This window comes from Nicotiana sylvestris, chromosome 2, assembly GCF_000393655.2.
Source record: "Nicotiana sylvestris chromosome 2, ASM39365v2, whole genome shotgun sequence".
Taxonomy (NCBI): domain Eukaryota; kingdom Viridiplantae; phylum Streptophyta; class Magnoliopsida; order Solanales; family Solanaceae; genus Nicotiana; species Nicotiana sylvestris.
The window spans coordinates 128,158,105-128,176,951 of NC_091058.1; the positions used below are offsets into that span (position 1 = coordinate 128,158,105).

The following is an 18,847-nucleotide window of genomic DNA, read 5'->3' on the forward strand; positions in this document are numbered from 1 at the left end:
ATAACTTCCTTTTCTCGCACCTGTTTAAAGGCACCTGCTTCTACCCATTTTGAAAAATAATTCGTTAGAATTAACAAAAACCGTACCTTTCCCTTAGCTCGAGACAATGGTCCTACGATATCCATCCCCCATTTCATGAATGGCCATCGCGATATAACTAAATACAACAATTCTGCCAGTCAATGCATATTATTAGCGTATCGTTAGCATGTATCGCACCTTGCTACAAACATTTTCGCTTCCTCTTCCATTTTTGGCCAATAGTATCCCGCTCTTATTAGTGTCTTTACCAATGATCTTCCCCCGACATGATTTCTGCAATGCCTCTTGTGTGCTTCTCTCATTACGTATTCTGTTTGTGAAGGTCCAAGGCATCGTGCTAAAGGTCCACAAAATATATTGCAATATAAATTCCCAGGTATTAGGCAAAACTGAGCAGCCTTCAACCGTAGCAACCGAGATTTCTTTTTATCCTCAGGCAAAATACCATACTGCAAAAAGTTCACAAATTGTTTCTCCAATTGAAATTTACCTCATTCTTTTTGGTCGCTGGTTGAATGAAATAAGTGTACCACAACAACATTTTTTGCATTTGTCACATCAGCGATAGATGCGAGATTTGCCAATGCATTTGTTTCTGCATTTTCCTCCCTGGGTATTTGTACAACTTTCCATGTTTGGAATTTCCTAAGCAATTTACGTAACTTTTCGAGGCACTGCTGCATTCGTGTTTCTCTTGCCACGTAAGTCCCCTGCATTTGATTAACTACTAGCTACGAGTCACTTTTGATCATGATTTGTTCAATACCATGCTCTCGCGCGAGCTCCAAACTTACAATCATAACTTCATACTCTGCCTCATTATTATTTATTGGGTAACATTTTATTGCATGTCTTATGATTTCACCTGAGGGTGGAATTAAGACAATCCCAAACCCGATCCTTTAATATGTGAGGAACCGTCAGTGAATAAGGTCCAAGTTCTCGGATTAGCTACGGTAAATATTTGTAGCTCTTTGTTTGCTTTATGAATTAGGCTTTAGCTAAAATATGCTACAAAATCTGCTAACACTTGGGACTGTATAGCCGTTCTAGGCTGATATATAATATCATATTCACTAAGCTCTATTGTCCATTTAGCTAACCTTCCTAATAATTCTTGCTTATGCAATATATTCCTTAGCAGAAAAGCAGTTATAATAGAAATAGGATGACATCGAAAGTAAAGTCGTAACTTCCTTGATGCCATAATTAAAGCTAAAGCAAGTTTTTCTAGGTGAGGGTACCGTGTTTCAGCATCTAGCAAAGACTTACTAATATAATAGATCAAATACTATTTACCTTTGTCTTTACATACCAATACCGCGCTTACCGCCACTTCTGACCCAACAGGGTAGATGAACAATCTCTCATCATCCTTTAGTTTTTCTAATAGGGGCGGATTTGATAGATACGTCTTTAAGTCCTTCAGAGTATGTTGACATTCGTCAATCAATTCTAACTGATTTTTGGTTTTTTAATACTGAAAAGAACTTAAAACATTTTTCTGATGAGTTGGATATAAACCTTCCTAGTGCCGCTACCCTACCTGTTTATCTCTGTACTTCTTTATTGCTCGTGAGTACATCAGGTATTTCTTCAATAGCTTTGATTTGTGCGAGATTTACTTCAATACCTCTATTAGAAACAAGAAAGCCTAAAAATTTACCTGAAGCCACACCAAAAGCGCACTTTTCTAGGTTCAACTTCATGTTATATTTGTAGAGAATTTCGAAGGTCATAGCCAAATATTTAAAATGATCCCCTATTTCTGTTGACTTAACCAACATATCATGTATGTAGACCTCCATAGTTTTTCCCAAGTATTCTTGAAAAAATTTAGTCACCAGTTTTTGATATGTTGCTCCAACATTTTTCAATCCAAATAGCATGACTTTATAGGAATAAGTCCCCCCTATATGTGATAAATGTGGTTTTTTCCTCATCTAAAGGGTCCATTTTTATTTGATTATAACCAGAGTAAGCATCTAAAAAACTTAAAAGCTCATGAACTGCGGTTAAATCAATTAACTAGTCTATGTTTTGTAAAGGAAATGAATTTTTAGGACAATCCTTATTTAAATCGGTATAATCTACACAGACTCACCATTTTCCATTCTTTTTTGGAACCACAACAGTATTAACTAACCAGTCAGGGTACTTTACCTCTTTATTGAACAGATTTTCAAAATTTTTGCACCTAATCCTGGATCACCTGATTTTTAAATGCTCATTGCTTCCTTTTATTTCGTATGATAGGTGGATGTAATGGATCCTCATTCAGCTTATGAGTCATCACCTCTGGTGGTATACCTGTCATATCTGAATGCAACAAAGCAAAGCAGTCTGCATTATCACGTAAAAATTTAATTAACTTATCTTTCATTTTCGGGCTCAAATTTGCTTCGATGTAGACTTTTCTGTCTGGCCAATGGACAAATAATATTACGGCTTTGAGTTCCTCTGTGGTTATTTTGATGTTCTCGTTTTCCTCTAGTTCTTGAATCATATCATGTCTGGAATATACATCAGTTTGACCTTGTGGGCTTTTAGTTGGGGTGTGAATAGAAGTGTTCCCAACTGAATTCTTTAATTGATATTCGCATCTACATAGTTGGCTGTTGTATTTGCAATCATCACTGAATTAATGTTTCGTGATGCCTGTTGATCTCCCCGAATTTGTCGGATCCCCCACTTTGATTGGAATTTGATGACTTGATGCAACGTGGACAGGACAACATCCATATCATGGTCCATGTCTTACCCAAGATTATATTATAGGCCATGTCTGCGTCTATTACCTAGAACTTTGTGTCTTTGATTGCTCCTTCTGCAAATGTAGCCAGTACAAATTCTCCTTCTGTAACGATGCTTGAATTATCAAACCCAGATAATGATCGTACTTTTGGTATGATATTATCATTAGCTTGAATCTTATTTACCACTCTCAATAAAATAATATTCACTGAGCTACCTGGGTCAATCAAAACTCGTTTAACATTAGTATTATGTACAAGTAAAGATATTACCAGTGCATCGTTGTGAGGAATCATCAATCCATTCGCATCTTCATCGTCAAACACTATACTATCACCTTCCAAGAATTGGAAAACTCGTTTCCCGTGAGTGACGATGACCTTTGATGTCTTTTTCGCAGCTGTGTACGTTACTCCATTAACTTCTTCTCCTTCGATTATGACATTTACCGTTCTCTTTAGATATGGAGGTTTTAGAAGTTCTTTCCTGTTTTTCATGTACGATTGTTTTCCTTTCACTGAACAGATCAATAAAATAGCCTTGTTTCAGTAGATATTCAACTTCCCATTGCATGAGCCTAAAAATTGTTGTTCTATGGCCATGATCATTGTGAAACTCGCACCAGAACTCTGGGTTCCTTTTGTTTGGATCTGATTTCGTATCTTTTGGCCGTCGTACCTTGTTTCCCATTCCTCTTAGAATGGCCACCAATTCAGAAGTGCTGACGTTAAAATTATAATCTCCTATTCTTACTTGAGTGCTGGAATCATTGCTTCGGGTGTCCCGCTCCTTTTTGAATTGGGAAGAAGAACTCGCCTCTTTTTGCCTTGATCTTGAATCAAAACGTGCAATCTCTTGTTTAAGTCGAGAATCTTTCCTTGCATGTCCCATATAAGGCTCGTACTTATTCTTACCAGGCCTTCTCTCTAATTCCGATCGTCTAGACCCTAATCTTTCATCTGCCCTTGGCTGTGTGGCCGTATCTTCTTCTATCCACAACTTCGTGTTGTATTGATTGTACACATCATTCCAAGTTATTGCAGGAAACTCCCGCAAACTTTATGTTAACCTCCTCGTGGCTTCTGAACTTTTCTCATTCAAATTGCTTGCAAATGCCATAGCCGCTCAATTATTAGGTACTTGTGGCAGCATCATTCTCTCACATTGGAATCTATCTACGAATTCTCTGAGCAATTATGTACTCCCTTGTTTAACTTTGAAGGTATCCTCCATCCTTTTTTCAACTTTTTGAGCCCCCGTATGTGCCTTTATAGATAAATCTGCAAGCTCAGCAAAGGAATCAATAGAGTTCTTAGGTAAGAGTGAGTACCATGTTAATGCCCCTTTCGTGAGAGTTTCGCCAAACTTCTTAACCAAGACTGATTCATTCTCATGCTCGGTCAAATCATTGCCTTTCACGCCTATGGTGAATGCAGTAACATGATCCCGTAGGTCAAATGTCCTATCATATTTAGGGATATCAAGCATTTTAAACTTTTTGGAAATTGGCAAAGGTGTTTCACTTGGCTTCCAAGGTTATTGTGAATATTTATCAATATTCACACATTTGATCACAGGAGGCATGCCAGGTATTTATTCTATATGCTTAATTTGCTCCTTCAGCTGTTTTCGCAGGGTTAGCACTAAACTTTGTAAATTGGAATTATCTGGTGTATGTGATCCTCCATCGCGAGATTCATTTGGCATTTCTCCACTTCCAGAGTTATGGAGTCCTGAACATGGATTTTCCAAGGTGGTATTCACTGATGGTGGAGTTTGTGTTGCGTTGGTTAATCCACTAGTAAAAGCTCGTGGTGTTTTGTTCATATATTGTGCAAGCAACTGCTTCAAAGCATACTGCTCGACGGTTTGGTCACCTCCATGTTGCCCATCAGTACGTGAAGCAGACCTTTCAGGTAAACGTTCTCGTGAGTGCTGAGGAGTAGCTTTGGGTGTGTGATGTGGTAGAGTTCCGCCTTATTGATTCAGCTGGATTCTCGTTAGCAACAGACATATTTTTTTGCTAAAAATAAAATTTGGAAAGTGAACCGATAATCAGATTCCCGACAACGGATCCAATTTACATAATCCAAAACTCGATTTCTCCGTCAAAGCTAATATCAGGAAAAAATTGGGTTACCGATAACCAAAATTACTTCACTTTCTTGGTAATTCAAAAAATAAAATAAAATAAAATAAAATAGGTAAGAAAGAAATCTTAATGTAGATCGCTAATCTCTCCCAGAATGGCTGTTTGAACACTTTGAATAAAGTAAAATACTAATTACACATATTGATAAAAATTCAGATGCCTTAACAAATGAGGATCGGGTCCTTATATAAGAATACATAATTATAACAATTTTCCTACTTAATTATGGCTTGCTAATGACATTAATTGCTTTGATTGTCCGTTACCATATATAATTATAACGGTTGCATTAATGACTAAAGATTTTCCGTAATCAAGATCAAAGCCGATTTTCCTTCTTTATTTATAAGAGATTTATGAACCTTCCCCTTTTATGGTCTTCATTCATCTCGTGCCTATTTCTTCTTTTCCAGCTGTCAGGTCCAGTACCTCTTCTGATGGAACACCGGGGGTGTTTCGTTCATGCCTTTTCAATTCCTTTAATTTACTTAACTAATAGTGCAACTTGTCACCTTGTTGATGGTCCACGTGTCATATCTTTTTTCCACCAATACATATTTCAAGATTAAACTTAACATTCTTGAATGATAAATAAATTTTATAGCCCATAAATATAGTACTAAAACAATGTTCAAATCAATACTAATACTAACAAAAGAAATTCAATTCAACACTTGGAATGAAAATGCATAACTTAGTTTATCTTCAACTGTCACGAAGCATATGCAATAACTTTTCCACCCTGCATCAATATCGCACCAAGTCCAATACGAGATGCGTCACAATATATTATATAGGGCCCTAAACCTGTGGGCAACACAAACACTGGTGCCGTAGTCAAAGCTGTTTTGAGCTTCTGAAAGCGCGCCTCACACTCGTCCGACCATCTGAAAAAGGCACCCATCTGGGTCAACCTGGTCATCAGGGCTGCTATAGATGAAACCCCTTTACAAACCGACGATAATAACCCACCAATCCCAAGAAACTATGGATCTTTGTGGCTGAAGTAGATCTAGGCCAATTCTGAACGGCCTCAATCTTCTTAGGATCCACCTGAATACCCTCTGTTGATACAACATGACCCACAAAAGCAACTGAACTCAACTAAGACTCACATTTCGAAAACTTAGCATATAAATGGCTGTCTCTCAGAGTCTGAAGTATGATCCGAAGATGCTGCTCGTGCTCCTCTCGACTACGGAAGTAGATCAATATAGCATCAATAAAAACAATCACAAAGGAATCCAAATAGGGCTTGAACACCCAGTTCATCAAATCCATGAATGTTGCTGGGGCATTTGTCAACCCAAACGACATCACTAGAAACTCATAATGCCTGTACCGGTTCCAAAAAGCTATCTTAGGGACATTGGATGCCCTAATCCTCAACTGATGGTAGCCAGACCTCAAATCAATCTTCGAAAACACCTTGGCACCCTGAAGCTAATCAAATAAGTCATCAATCATCGGCAATGGATACTTGTTCTTGATGGTGACTTTGTTCAACTGCCAATTGTCTATGCATATCCTCATCGACCCATCCTTCTTCTTTATGGCGCACCCCAGGCGAGACACTAGGTCTAATAAAGCCCTTATCAAGCAAATCTTGCAACTACCCTTTCAATTCTTTCAACTCTGACGAGGCCATGCGGTATGGCAGAATAGAAATGGGCTGATTGCCCGAAGCCAAATCAATGCAAAAGTCAATATCCCTATCGGGTGGCATCCCCGACAGGTCTGCGGGAAATAGCTCTAGGAACTCCCGAACAACTAGTACAGAATCCATGGAAGGAACCTTTGCACGAGAATCACGAACATAAGCCAAATAAGCCAAACATCCCCTCTCGACCATACGCCGAGCCTTCATATAAAAAATAACCCTACTGGTAGAATGACCAGGAGTCCTTCTCCACTCTTATCGAGGCAACCCTGACAAGGCTAAGGTCATTGTCTTGGCGTGACAATCCAATAGAGCATGATAAGGTGATAGCCAATCCATCCCCAAAATGACATCAAAATCAACCATATCGAGAAGTAGGAGATCTACACTAGTCTTAAGACCCCCAATAATAACTACACGCGAGCGATAGACACGATCTGCAATAATAGAATCCCCCACCAGTGTGGACACATACACGGGAGCACTCAAAGAATCACGAGGCACAACCAAATATGAAGCAAAATAAGATGACACATAGGAGTATGTAGACCCTGGATCAAATAGAACTGAAGCATCTCTACTGCAAACTGAAACAATACCTGTGATAACAGCATCGGATGACTCAGCCTTAGGCCTGGCTAGGAAAGCATAACGTCGGGGCTGGGGCCCACCACTCTGAACCATATCCCTGGGATGGTCTCCTGCTGGCTGGCCTCCACCTCTAATAGCTTGACCTCTACCTCTAGCGGGCTGACCCTTACATCTGGCTCCCTGACCCCTACCTCTAGTTGGCTGAGCGGGCGGTGCCGGAATCATGGCATGAGAACCCTTCCGCGTGACTAAATACCCACTAATTTTAGACAGGTCCTCCGAATATGCCAATACTCACCATACTCAAAACACCTATCCTGATACTACGGCTGAGGAAACTGAGACTGACCCTAACGAGTCGACTAACCGCGATAATAACTCTGAAGAGGAGGTGCTCTGATAGGAGCTAGTGGTGCACTATAAGTTGGCTGCCCTAAAGGAGGTGCATAAGGACCACGATCCCCTGAAACTCCATGGGATGTCCGAAGTGCTGAATTAAACGGCCTGAGAGTATGGCCCCTACCAAAAGTACCTCGACCTCCAGATGAGGTCCCATTGAATACACCGGAGTGATGAGGCCTCTTGTCAGATCCCTGACCACTCCCCTGAGCTAAAACCATCTCAAATTGTCTGGCCATATTTGCTGCATCCTGGAAAGAAATCTCACACCCTGTCTCATTGGCCATCTACAATATGATAGGCTGAGCAAGTCCCTCAATAAACCTCCTCACCCTCTCTCTCTCGGTAGGAAGTGTAAGAAGATCATGACGGGCCAAATCAACAAATCTAGTCTCGTACTGAGTGACAGTCATAGAACCCTACTGAAGGCGCTCGAACTGCCTCCGATAGTCCTCTCTCTAAGTGATAGGAAGGTACTTCTCCAGAAATAGCTGAGCGAACTGGTCCCAAGTAAGAGCTGGCGACCCAGCTGGTCTGGCCAAACAAAAATACCTCCACCATTTCTTGGTGAAACCCGATAGACGAAAGGTAGCAAAGTCGACCCTATTGGTCTCTATTATCCCCATGTTCCGTAATACCTCGTGACAACTGTCCAGATAGTCCTGGGGATCCTCTGAAGATGTACCACCATAGGTAGTGGTGAAAATCTTGGTAAACCTATCCAATCTCCACAAAGCCTCAAAAGACATAGCTGATCCATCGCTGGTCTATGCTGCAACACCCGGCGGAACTACGCCAACTGGCTGGGCTGCTGGAGTCTGAAACTGGGGAGCCAACTGCTCCGGAGTGTGAGTAGTGAGAGTCTATGCTCCTCCCCTAGCCCGAGAGATGGCTGGTGCTACAGGGAATGTACCAGCTTGAGTAACACTCTTCATAAGGCCCACTAGAAGGACCAAAGCATCCTGAAGTACCGGGGTAGCGATGAACCCCTCTGGAACCTGAGCTGGCCCTGCTGAAACGGTCTGGGCCGGCGCCTCCTTACCAAACTCTACCTGAGACTCCATCGTTGGTGCTATTGCTCGAGCTTTGAGCTGAGCCCAGCTCCTGCTTCGGTCTCTAGCACGACCTCGCCCTCGTCCTCTACCCCTCGTAGGTGCTGCCACTAGGGGCTCGGGTTGCTGATCAGCTGATGAAGCGGTACGTGTTCTCGCCATCTGCGAAGGAACAAGAGTAGAGAGTGCAATTAGCATTGAGAGACCAAATTGCACAACAGAGAAGAATAGAAGTGAAATTGTTTATAACTCTATAGCCTCTAGGGGATAAGTATAGACGTCTCCGTACCGATCCCTCAGACTCTACTAAGCTTGTTTGTGAATTGTGAGACCTAGGCAACCTAGTGCTCTGATACCAACTTATCACGATTCGGATTTCTCACCCTCAGAACCGTGATGGCGCCCAATATCACACTTGCTAGGCAAGCCAACGTTAGAATGTTATTAACCAATTTTTTTACATTTCAATGATTACAAGTGAACAAACTTAAACAAGTGGCTAATTGCGGAAGTATGTAAACAATTTCTTTATATATAAATACCATAACCAATATTATCACTATTACCATCCAGAATCCGGTGTCACAACTCACAAACATACTAAAATTATCTACAAACATTGGTCTGAAGGAAATTACAACTGTTTCGAAGGAAAGAAAACAAAATATAGAATTGTAGAAGGGGACATCAGGGCATGCAGACGCCTGCATGACTACCTTAGGTCTCCAACTAGGTAACTTGAAGCAAATCTCTCAATCAGCCACTGCCTGCTCTGAAATCTGCACAGAAAGTGCAGAGTGCAGTATTAGTACAACCGACCCCATGTACTGGTAAGTGCCGAGCCTACCTCGACGAGGTAGTGACGAAGCTACGGCGGGACAGTTACAATATAACCTGCATACAGTGCATAATAAAATGGAAGAAGAACGGAACAATTAAATAGTAACTTGCAAGGAAGAATACAGAACTCCGATATCTCATCCGTAACCAGCTATAACCAATCCTTAAATGTAAAGCCAAATTACAGAATAACTTGCACAGTAGAAGAAAAGGTACATAGACACATAAACTGATGCGGTGTGCATCCTGATCCCACCATATAATCAATATCAATATGAACATTCTCCTTTATTACTCCTTATCAATCCACCCTTATTCCTCCTGTTGCGGCGTGCATCCTGATTCCACCGTACAATAGTAATTCACCCTTATTACTCCTCAATATATCACCCTTATTACTCCTATTGTGGCGTGCAACCCGATCCTACCAGACAATCACCCTTATTCTTCCTCAATACATTGCCCTTATTCCTCCTATTGCGTCACGCAACCTGATCCCACCAGACAGTTAGTACCAATCATACAATAAGAATAGGAATTTCACAATCTAACTCAAAACCCTCCATAATATTTAAGCCTTAAACCGAAGCAAACAGAAGGCTATACAAATTATGAAACTGCACTCATTTAATACTACACAGTGAGACCAACCATAATATACCATGGCACACCGATAAGCCAACTTAGACCAATAATGAAATACAATGAAACTACAGAATAATTAATACCTTCAATAAAGAAAACAACATTTAACAAGAAGCAATTAAACATGGAAACACCAATAAACATGTAACAGTTAAGATAGGAAGACATTATATTAAGAACGGGGGAAGGAACAGGCTGAACAGATAATTTGGCAGTGGATAGGTACTCGTCACCTCACCTTTACGCCACACACATGAGTTTTCACATAGCAATTAAGTCGGGGATCCCTCACCCCTCGAGTCAAAGTTAGACCTAACACTTACCTCGATCCAACGACCAACTCAACGCTCAATTACCGCTTTTCCTCTAGATTCCACCTCCAATCCACTCGTATCTAGTCATAATTAACTTAATAACATCAACTATCGCTAAAGAAATCAATTCCAATGCATAATTATAGGTTTCCCAATATTTTCCCCAAAAAGTCAAAAATCGACCCCGGGTTTTCTTGGTCAAAACCCGAAATTCGGACCAAAACCCGATTATCCATTCACCCCCGAACCCGGATATACAATTGGTTTTGGAATTCGACTTCAATTTGAGGTCTAAATCCCCAAATTTCTAAATTCCTAAGTTCTATCTAAAAATTCCCAATTCCACCATGAAAAACCCTAGATTCTAGGATGAAATCTTGTAAAAAGAAGTAAAAGATTGAAAGAAATGAGTTAAGATCATTTACCTATGATTTGGGGAAGAAATGGTCTTTGGAAAACCGCCTCTTGAGGTTTAGGTTTTGAAAAATGGGAGAATGAATCAAAAATCCTGTTTAAGTCTCTTTTACACAGCTGCAGATGTCACATTTGCGACCAGAGCTTTGGAATTGCGAAGCTCGCAAATGCGAAGGGGCCATCACAAATGTGAAGTCATTCACACCTCTGGTGCCTTCGCAATTGCGAAGAAGAGTTCGCAATTGCGAACTTAATTCTTCGCAAAAGCGACCAAAAGATCGCATTTGCGATCACTGCATTCCCACCTTACTTCGCAAATGCGAAGATTTCCTCGCAATTACGAGGTCTGCTTGGCCCGACTACTCTTCGCATTTGTGATGAGGAGCTCACAAATGCGGAACCTCTAGGGTTCGCAATTGCGATGCCTGATCTCGGAAATGCGAGATCAGAGGCCTGCAACAAGTTCAGCTATACCGACAAATTTTTCTAAGTACAAATCACTCTGTAGCCTATCCGAAACTCATCCGAGCCCTCGGGGCTCCAAACCAAACATGCACACAAGTTTTAAAACATCGCACGAACTTGGTCGCGCGATCAAATTGCCAAAATAACACCTAGAACTACGAATTTAGCACCCAATTGCATGAAATTTTCAAGAAAGTTTCAAAACTTATATTTCTCAACCAAAGGTCCGAATCACGTCAAATCAGTCCCGTTTCTCACCAAATGTCACAGATAAGGTATAATTATCATAACGGACCTGTATGAGGTTCTAGAACCAAAATACAGACCCGATACTAACGAGATCAAATATTAGCCAATTTCTTAAAACCATTATAATTTCAGTTTTACAATTTTCATCAAAAATTCATTTCTCGGACTTGGGACCTCGGAATTCGATTTCGGGCATATGCCCAGATCCCATATTATACTACGGACCCTTCGGGACTGTCAACACACGGGTCCGGGTCCGTTTTCTCAAAACGTTGACCGAAGTCAACTAAAATCAACTTTTTAGGCCAAAATTATTATTTCATCAACTTTTCACATAGAAGCTTTCCGAAAACGCGCCCATACTGCGCACGCAAATTGAGGAGAGATAAAATGAGGGTGTTAAGGCCTCGGAACATGGAATCGAGTTCTAAAACATAAGATGACCCTTTGGGTCATCGCATTTTAGCATGACCTATATAGTATTTTTAGATTATGTTAATTTTCATTATGGCTTATTACTTAGCAATATTTGCTTTATGTAATTTTATTATCTTTGCTATTGAATATTTTAATATAATGCTATGACTTATCTCATATTATTGTGTTATTTTCTTCAAAAATACATTATATAGTTGTATCTTACTAGGACTTAAGAAATTTGGAGTACAAGTTACATATTTTTTTACTATGAAGATTTTATCGGTAAAACCCGAAAACCTGGAAGAAAAAAAAATGAAAACCTCGAGAAAAATCGAGATTGAAAAACTCGACTTTGTTTGTTTGGTTTGGTTTATGGATTTAAAAATACGATATTATTAATTTGGTTTGGTAATTGAAAAATCTGAACCAACCTAACTTATGTATACCCTTACTTTCCGTTGACACAACTTTTTTAATTCAAGATCTGAAATTCAATGTTCACCTAATCTAAATTTTTGCAAGGTAGACCAAATTTAGCTCTCTACCAAAAATAATATTTATTTTCAAAATTCGAATCCAAGATTTCTGATTATCTCGGGCCACACGTATGAATTATCCCTTGTTATATTCAAGTGTTAGTCAAACCGCTTTTCAGTCACGGAGAAGTAAACCTCTTGATCTTCATTAATTGACTATCCAACCTTCTAATTTTTTAAACATATTCCCTATCTTAAATCCCAAACAATAATTTTGAACTGAAAAACTAGAATTACGGGTAAAAAAAAATGTTCAGATAGAAAACTTGTAATTTATTCGAGAGTCAGTGACCTATTATCTTTTTGTTTTTACCCTCTCTCGAGGAGAAAAAAATCTTTCAAGAGAGTGACTCTACGACGAAGATGCAAGAAATTATTTGTTCTGTATAAATATTTATTGTTACACCTTGCATAAAAGGAAAACTCACCATCCCCAGCATGTTTGATGCAATGAGATAGTGAATTCTACATTGCATTAGTTTAAAAAAATTTAAACTTTTTTCCATTAATCTTGATTTTCAAATATATAGATTCCCTCAAAAGTTTTTTCTTAATATATTAGTACTACGTTAAACTATTATATTGCGACAGATGGATCTACTATGTTGTAATTTGCTAAGCAAATCGGGCAACTTAATTTTCATTAACAGAAAAATGACTGACAAATGGAAAGAGAGTAATTGCAACACAAAATATTACTAAGTGTCCCACAGGAACATTTATAAAATAGTCACAACTAATTAGCTCAAACAAAGAGAGGTCTTTGAAATATTATAAGGAGTCCATGATATTCATTTTTAGTTTCTTCCCCCCCCCCCTCCCCCCACCCAAAAAAAAAAACACTTGGTCATAAATGAGCTACTATCAACTATACTTTTAAATTGAACATGGCATGACACGAATATCTTAAGAGATTTCTTTTTTTAATCCACCTCAATTACTGTGATAATGTGATTCTTCTCTTACCCCCAGTTTTCCTAATTAATTAACCTACTGTTGAAATTTGAAACAACGGACATCTCATCATAATCCTGATCTTGTCAATCTCTTGAACACCGGTACTTCCGGGTTAAATTTTTTATGTTAAATTTGATATATCAAGATTCTTTACACTATCATTGTAATTTTAACATGTTATAAGCTAACAAGTTTTATTATTATGAATAATTTAATCTGATTATTTTTGAATGATTTAATAGTATAAAAATTTCTTTTACACTGTCATTGTAAACTGTAGGTTCTTAAAGTATATTATATAATAGTACCCTCTGGGTCATTTAAAGGGCCTCTAGAGGTTCTTTTAATATCTTTGCTGTTGCGACTTTATCTCGATTATGTGCTAACTAATGATATTTTGCCAACTCAAGTTAAATATTGCTGAAATTCCTTTTTTTTTATGAGTATGATGAAACCGATCGTGACTCCAAACTCAGATTTATACCGTAATTGTTAAACAAATGCAAATTGAGATATTATTCAACAAAATCGTCAGCACTCAGCTGACATATTTTAAAAGTCTGAAAATTTGGTGTAAATGGCTTCTTAAATAGAAAAAATATAGCTAGGAAGGAGACTATGGACTCTAATTCTTGACATGAGACTACATAAAAATATTAGAAGCTATCAGTCTGGCAAGATCATAAACGTTAACTTACTTTTCAAAAACTTTCTCTAAGTTTAAGCAATTTATTGATGTCTTGGGTTAGGAAAATTATTTTCTCAAAGAATTTTTTTTTATACCACTAAGAACACAATAATTTATATACATCTTTTAAGAGTTCAAATGAAAATGTTTTCCACTACTTTTGTCAGGACTCAATGTCATTTCTTCCTAGCTATTAAATGTATATATTCCATTTGAACTCCAAACCACGAACAAAAAGTTAGTCATATCAAAAATAATTTTTTACAATAATTAACTATACCTTATATCATAATTAGTAGGAAGGAGTTGGCCCTGAAAGTGTTCCTATACAAAAGCTCTTTCCCACTTTTAATGGACATTACTTTCGACTTATTGAAAATGCCATGCATCGATCTAATCAAACAAAACCTTAGACGTTTTCACTCAAATCTTAACTTAATTAGTTTTAAGCATAAGTTGTGATGCATGAGCTGACTAAATTATATTTACACCAAATAATTGGCAAACTACTCCAAAATTTAAATGCTACTAATATGCGATAGCTGACAAATAAAAATTGTAGAGTAATAAAAGGTGGTGATTTGTTCTCACTTAAAGATGTCTTCACGTAAATCCAAGTCTTGTCGCTGCTACCAATTGAGGACGACGAGAGTATTTTTTTTAATAACATATATAATGGTCAATGTGTGGCAACTAGAGTAGAGAAAGTGTCGCAATTCACATCTACGAAAGTTCTTCATCTTTTATTATATAATCAAATTTTATTGAAGTTAGTATTTCATTTCCTACTCCAGCTTCACGTTATATATATTCAGCATTTGAGTTTTAAAATAAAGAATTTAAGTTATATGCAGTGATAGGTTAAAGATTTTATACGTTAATTAGCGAATGTCACTGGCTTGAATCATGGCGTAAAATCTACTAGTAACATTTAAGAGGAGAATAGTTGGGGAACACATTATTCATCGAATTTTGAACCTGTATCACTTTAATTTTCTTCGAGGATTTTTTGGTTAATAAAAGAAAAAAATTATTTGCGCCATTTTTGAAAAAATATATTTTAGCAAGTTAGTTACTATTTCTATCAAGTTAGCAATTAATCTTATTGAAGATGTTTAGTTGTAAGTAATCTAGTTGTGTAAACACTTTTCTAAACTACCACCACACAAAAATTTAAATTTTTAAAAACACTAATGCTCGATCGTTCTCAGCGTTTGAAAATATTACTTAATATTAGCAAATAATAGTATGTGAAGACACGTTCTACTAAAATCACCAAGTGCAGAGATTGAGGCCCAGTTGGAAGGTTTTTTAATATAATTTGGGTCAATGATTTAGATTAATTAGGCTCTAAGTCAAGGACCAACAAAGAAAAAAAAGTAGTAGTTCGAACTGAGTATGATTGCTTAAGCATCTTAAAAGTTAAGAGAGTTGACAGCAGAAACGTCTTTATAAATGAAAATTTAAAAGAAAAAATGGAAAAAGAGATAATATAAACCAAAACTGATCAAGAGCATTGACTAAATAATAATTGGATCTATTACCATAAATTAAGGCTGTTTTTTCTTTTCCTTTTACATAATTGGGCAATTATTTATTAACAGATCCGTAATTGTCATTGACGGAAATGGTATTTCTAGAGTATTTTTCTTTTTCTCGCTTTCTGAGATATTGTTTCATTTATCTTTAAAAAATTAAGGAATTTTTACCTCGTATAACAAAGATTAATACCTTATTTATTTTAAATAAATACCATTTAAAAAAAATTATATTTTATAGATAAATAAATTCTGACTAAATCTAACAAAGATTGGCTCTTCTGACTAAAGCTAACGAAGATTGGTTTGTTCTGACTAAAGTTTACGAAGATTGGCTCTTCTTCACCTTATTCTGCCACCGTTGCTCAACGGCGGATTCGCCGGAAATTAGGGTTTGTTCTTGAACAAAAACGACGGAGTTTGGGGCTGAGCAACTTGATTTTCTGTTAATATATTTCAATGTATTTTCAACGTATCACGTTGTATTTTCATGTATTTCATTGTATTCATTGTCCTTTTTTTCCATTGTAATTCAATGTATCTCGCTGTATTTCATTATATTCACTGCCTTTTTTTCATTGTATTTCAATATATCTCGATGTATTCTATGTATTCATTGTATTCACTGTCTCGCTATATGCCATGAATGTTTTCATATGTTTTTGTAATTAATATAATTTATGTATTCAGATGTATTATATAATTTCTCTGAAGATTGCTATATTTTTGGGGTATTTTTCTGTTGAGAATCTTTTTGATAAATGGAAATACAAAATTTGTATGTTATAATTGAGTTTGTTGAGTTATATTAGGAGTCTATTATGTTAATTGATTCACTTTCCGTTTAAAAACAGTGCATTTCCTATTTCACGCCTTGAATACAGTCGAATACAATAATCTGTCCAGCTGCAATCCCATGTTTCACGCCATGAATACTGTCGAATACATTCGAATACAACAACTGATTAGCTGGACTTCCCCGATTCACACCTATTTTTGCTACTGTATTCATGAATACAGTAGCTTAAATACATCTAATACATCTTAGAACAACAGAAAACGTATCTACAATCCGTAATATAGCAAATGGTATCTATAGATAGCTAATTACCACTAAAAGATAGTGCTTTATGAAAATTTCTCAAAAATTAATATGGAAAAAGGGTCCGAGTTGCAGTATTTGTTGCTACTATGCCGAGCACCAAATAAAAGAGAAGCAAAACTTTAGATCACGTGAAGGTAATGTAGTAAAATTCAATAGCTTTCGTCCAAACTTTGTATTTGTGTTAAAAAATTTACTAAATTTGTACAAAAATAAATTCAGAATCCAATTAATAACACCTAATGCAACAGTGCACCTATCTTAGAATTTAGAACCGATAAAGTTCAAATCCTAGTCCCGTCTTACATGCCAATTGTTTGTCTACTACTTGGTGTGTCCGACACCAATCAATGTGAGAATGTTATTTTCAGGCTGCGTCCAATAAAACCCTTGCAAAATAACCGGCAGAATGTTGCAGGATACAAGAACGTAGATCAGCAATGCATTTGTTCCCATCCATTTCAGCACTGTAGTCCAGCACCTATAACCCAATACATCAACCATCACATAGACTGCAGTGAAGAGAAATCCAGCTGCACCAGCAGTAACACACATATAACTAAAAGAGTACAAAACCTTGTTTAAATGCATCCCGAAGTAGTCACATATTACACCCAACAGCACAAGACAATAGGATGGTATCAACCATTGTTGAATTCTAACTTTATGATTCTTGAAATGGACTATAATGTGCCCGTAATGCAAACCAATGAAGCAAGTTACAATCGCCATTAATGAGCTCAGAACGCCTTCTGGATCGAAAGGAGCTTGACACCATGATGGAGCATCTAGAGGCAGGGGACCATAGTCAGGGGAATTGACACTACATTCTTTTAATCGTCCATAAATTGGCCTTGTATATAAGTGTTGAATACCAAATAGTTTTCGATCAATCATTCCAACAGCGTTACATGCTGGCCCCGTATCTCCCCGTACACCACATTTTACTGAGAATGTCTTTGTTATGTCCGTTGGCAACTGATACTCCCAATCATTAACATATAAACCGTAGAACAAAGATAGGTATACAACAGTAACGATTATAGCGATGGCCCATTGTTTATGGTATTTCTTCAGCAAAGATTTCCCTGAATTGACTTCACTATTATCACGTCCCTTAAGCCAAATTTCACACATTGCTGCCACCAAAAATGAAATTGCAATTCTCTGCAATATACCCATCCATCTAATATTCTCAATGTCCACACCATAAGTTAGATTTTTGAGACCATGAAAATAGCCTCCTTGAAGAAAAAGTCCAATAATGAAAAGCTTAAGTGCACGATATATTGCTTTTCTAGTCGCGGTCAGTCTACAGCGCAAGTTCTTGTATGCAAGTCCAAGAGAGAGTCCAACAATAAAGAGGAAAAATGGCATGACAAAATCTGCTAGGCTTAAACCATTCCAAGGTGAATGATTAACAGCGGGATAAAGTCCACCAGCGTATTCTACAAATATCATTAATGCAACAGTGATACCGCGAAAAACGTCAAGAGAAACAAGGCGACCATCTCCACTAGTCTTAGGGCTGCTGCCTGATATTGGCAATGTATTTGTGAACAAATTTGGAGATGTCAAAGCTGCCAATTCCACATGATCATTATTGTCCCTTTGTGCATCGCTTGTAATACTTCTTAACTCTGCTTCAACTTGCATATCCCCTTGTTCTAGATCACGACTTAATCTTGCATCATTCTTCTCTCTGATTAATTGATAAGATCCCATTCTTTTTTTTTCTATCTAAAAATAAACAATGGAACAATAAAAGCCCCTTTGAAGAATTTTAAAGGTAGGGCTTTCTTGTTTCTTTTTTAGAACAGATATGGAGAATTCAGTCAAAATCTCATAAATCTCAACATATATCTTGAATACTTTCACATTGGAAAATAGATAGTAGCACTTTTATTTATAATAGTTCAAAACCTATTTTAACTAAAATTAGAATACATATTCCAATATTGTTTTGACTACACTTTCAACTTAAATGATACCGAATCCTAAACAATTTAAGTTTCCTGGCTACTCTAAC

At 37.4% G+C, this 18,847-nt stretch overlaps 1 protein-coding gene across 1 annotated transcript; it reads right to left on the bottom strand.

The window, feature by feature from the left end:
• Positions 1–17,138: 17,138 nt before the first annotated feature.
• On the bottom strand, positions 17,139–18,403 carry LOC104225355 (uncharacterized). The gene has a single exon (XM_009777127.2). The coding sequence runs from the start codon at positions 18,277–18,279 to the stop codon at positions 17,143–17,145; it is 1,137 nt and encodes a 378-aa protein (XP_009775429.2). The 5' UTR covers positions 18,280–18,403; the 3' UTR covers positions 17,139–17,142.
• Between the last annotated feature and the right edge of the window lie 444 nt (positions 18,404–18,847).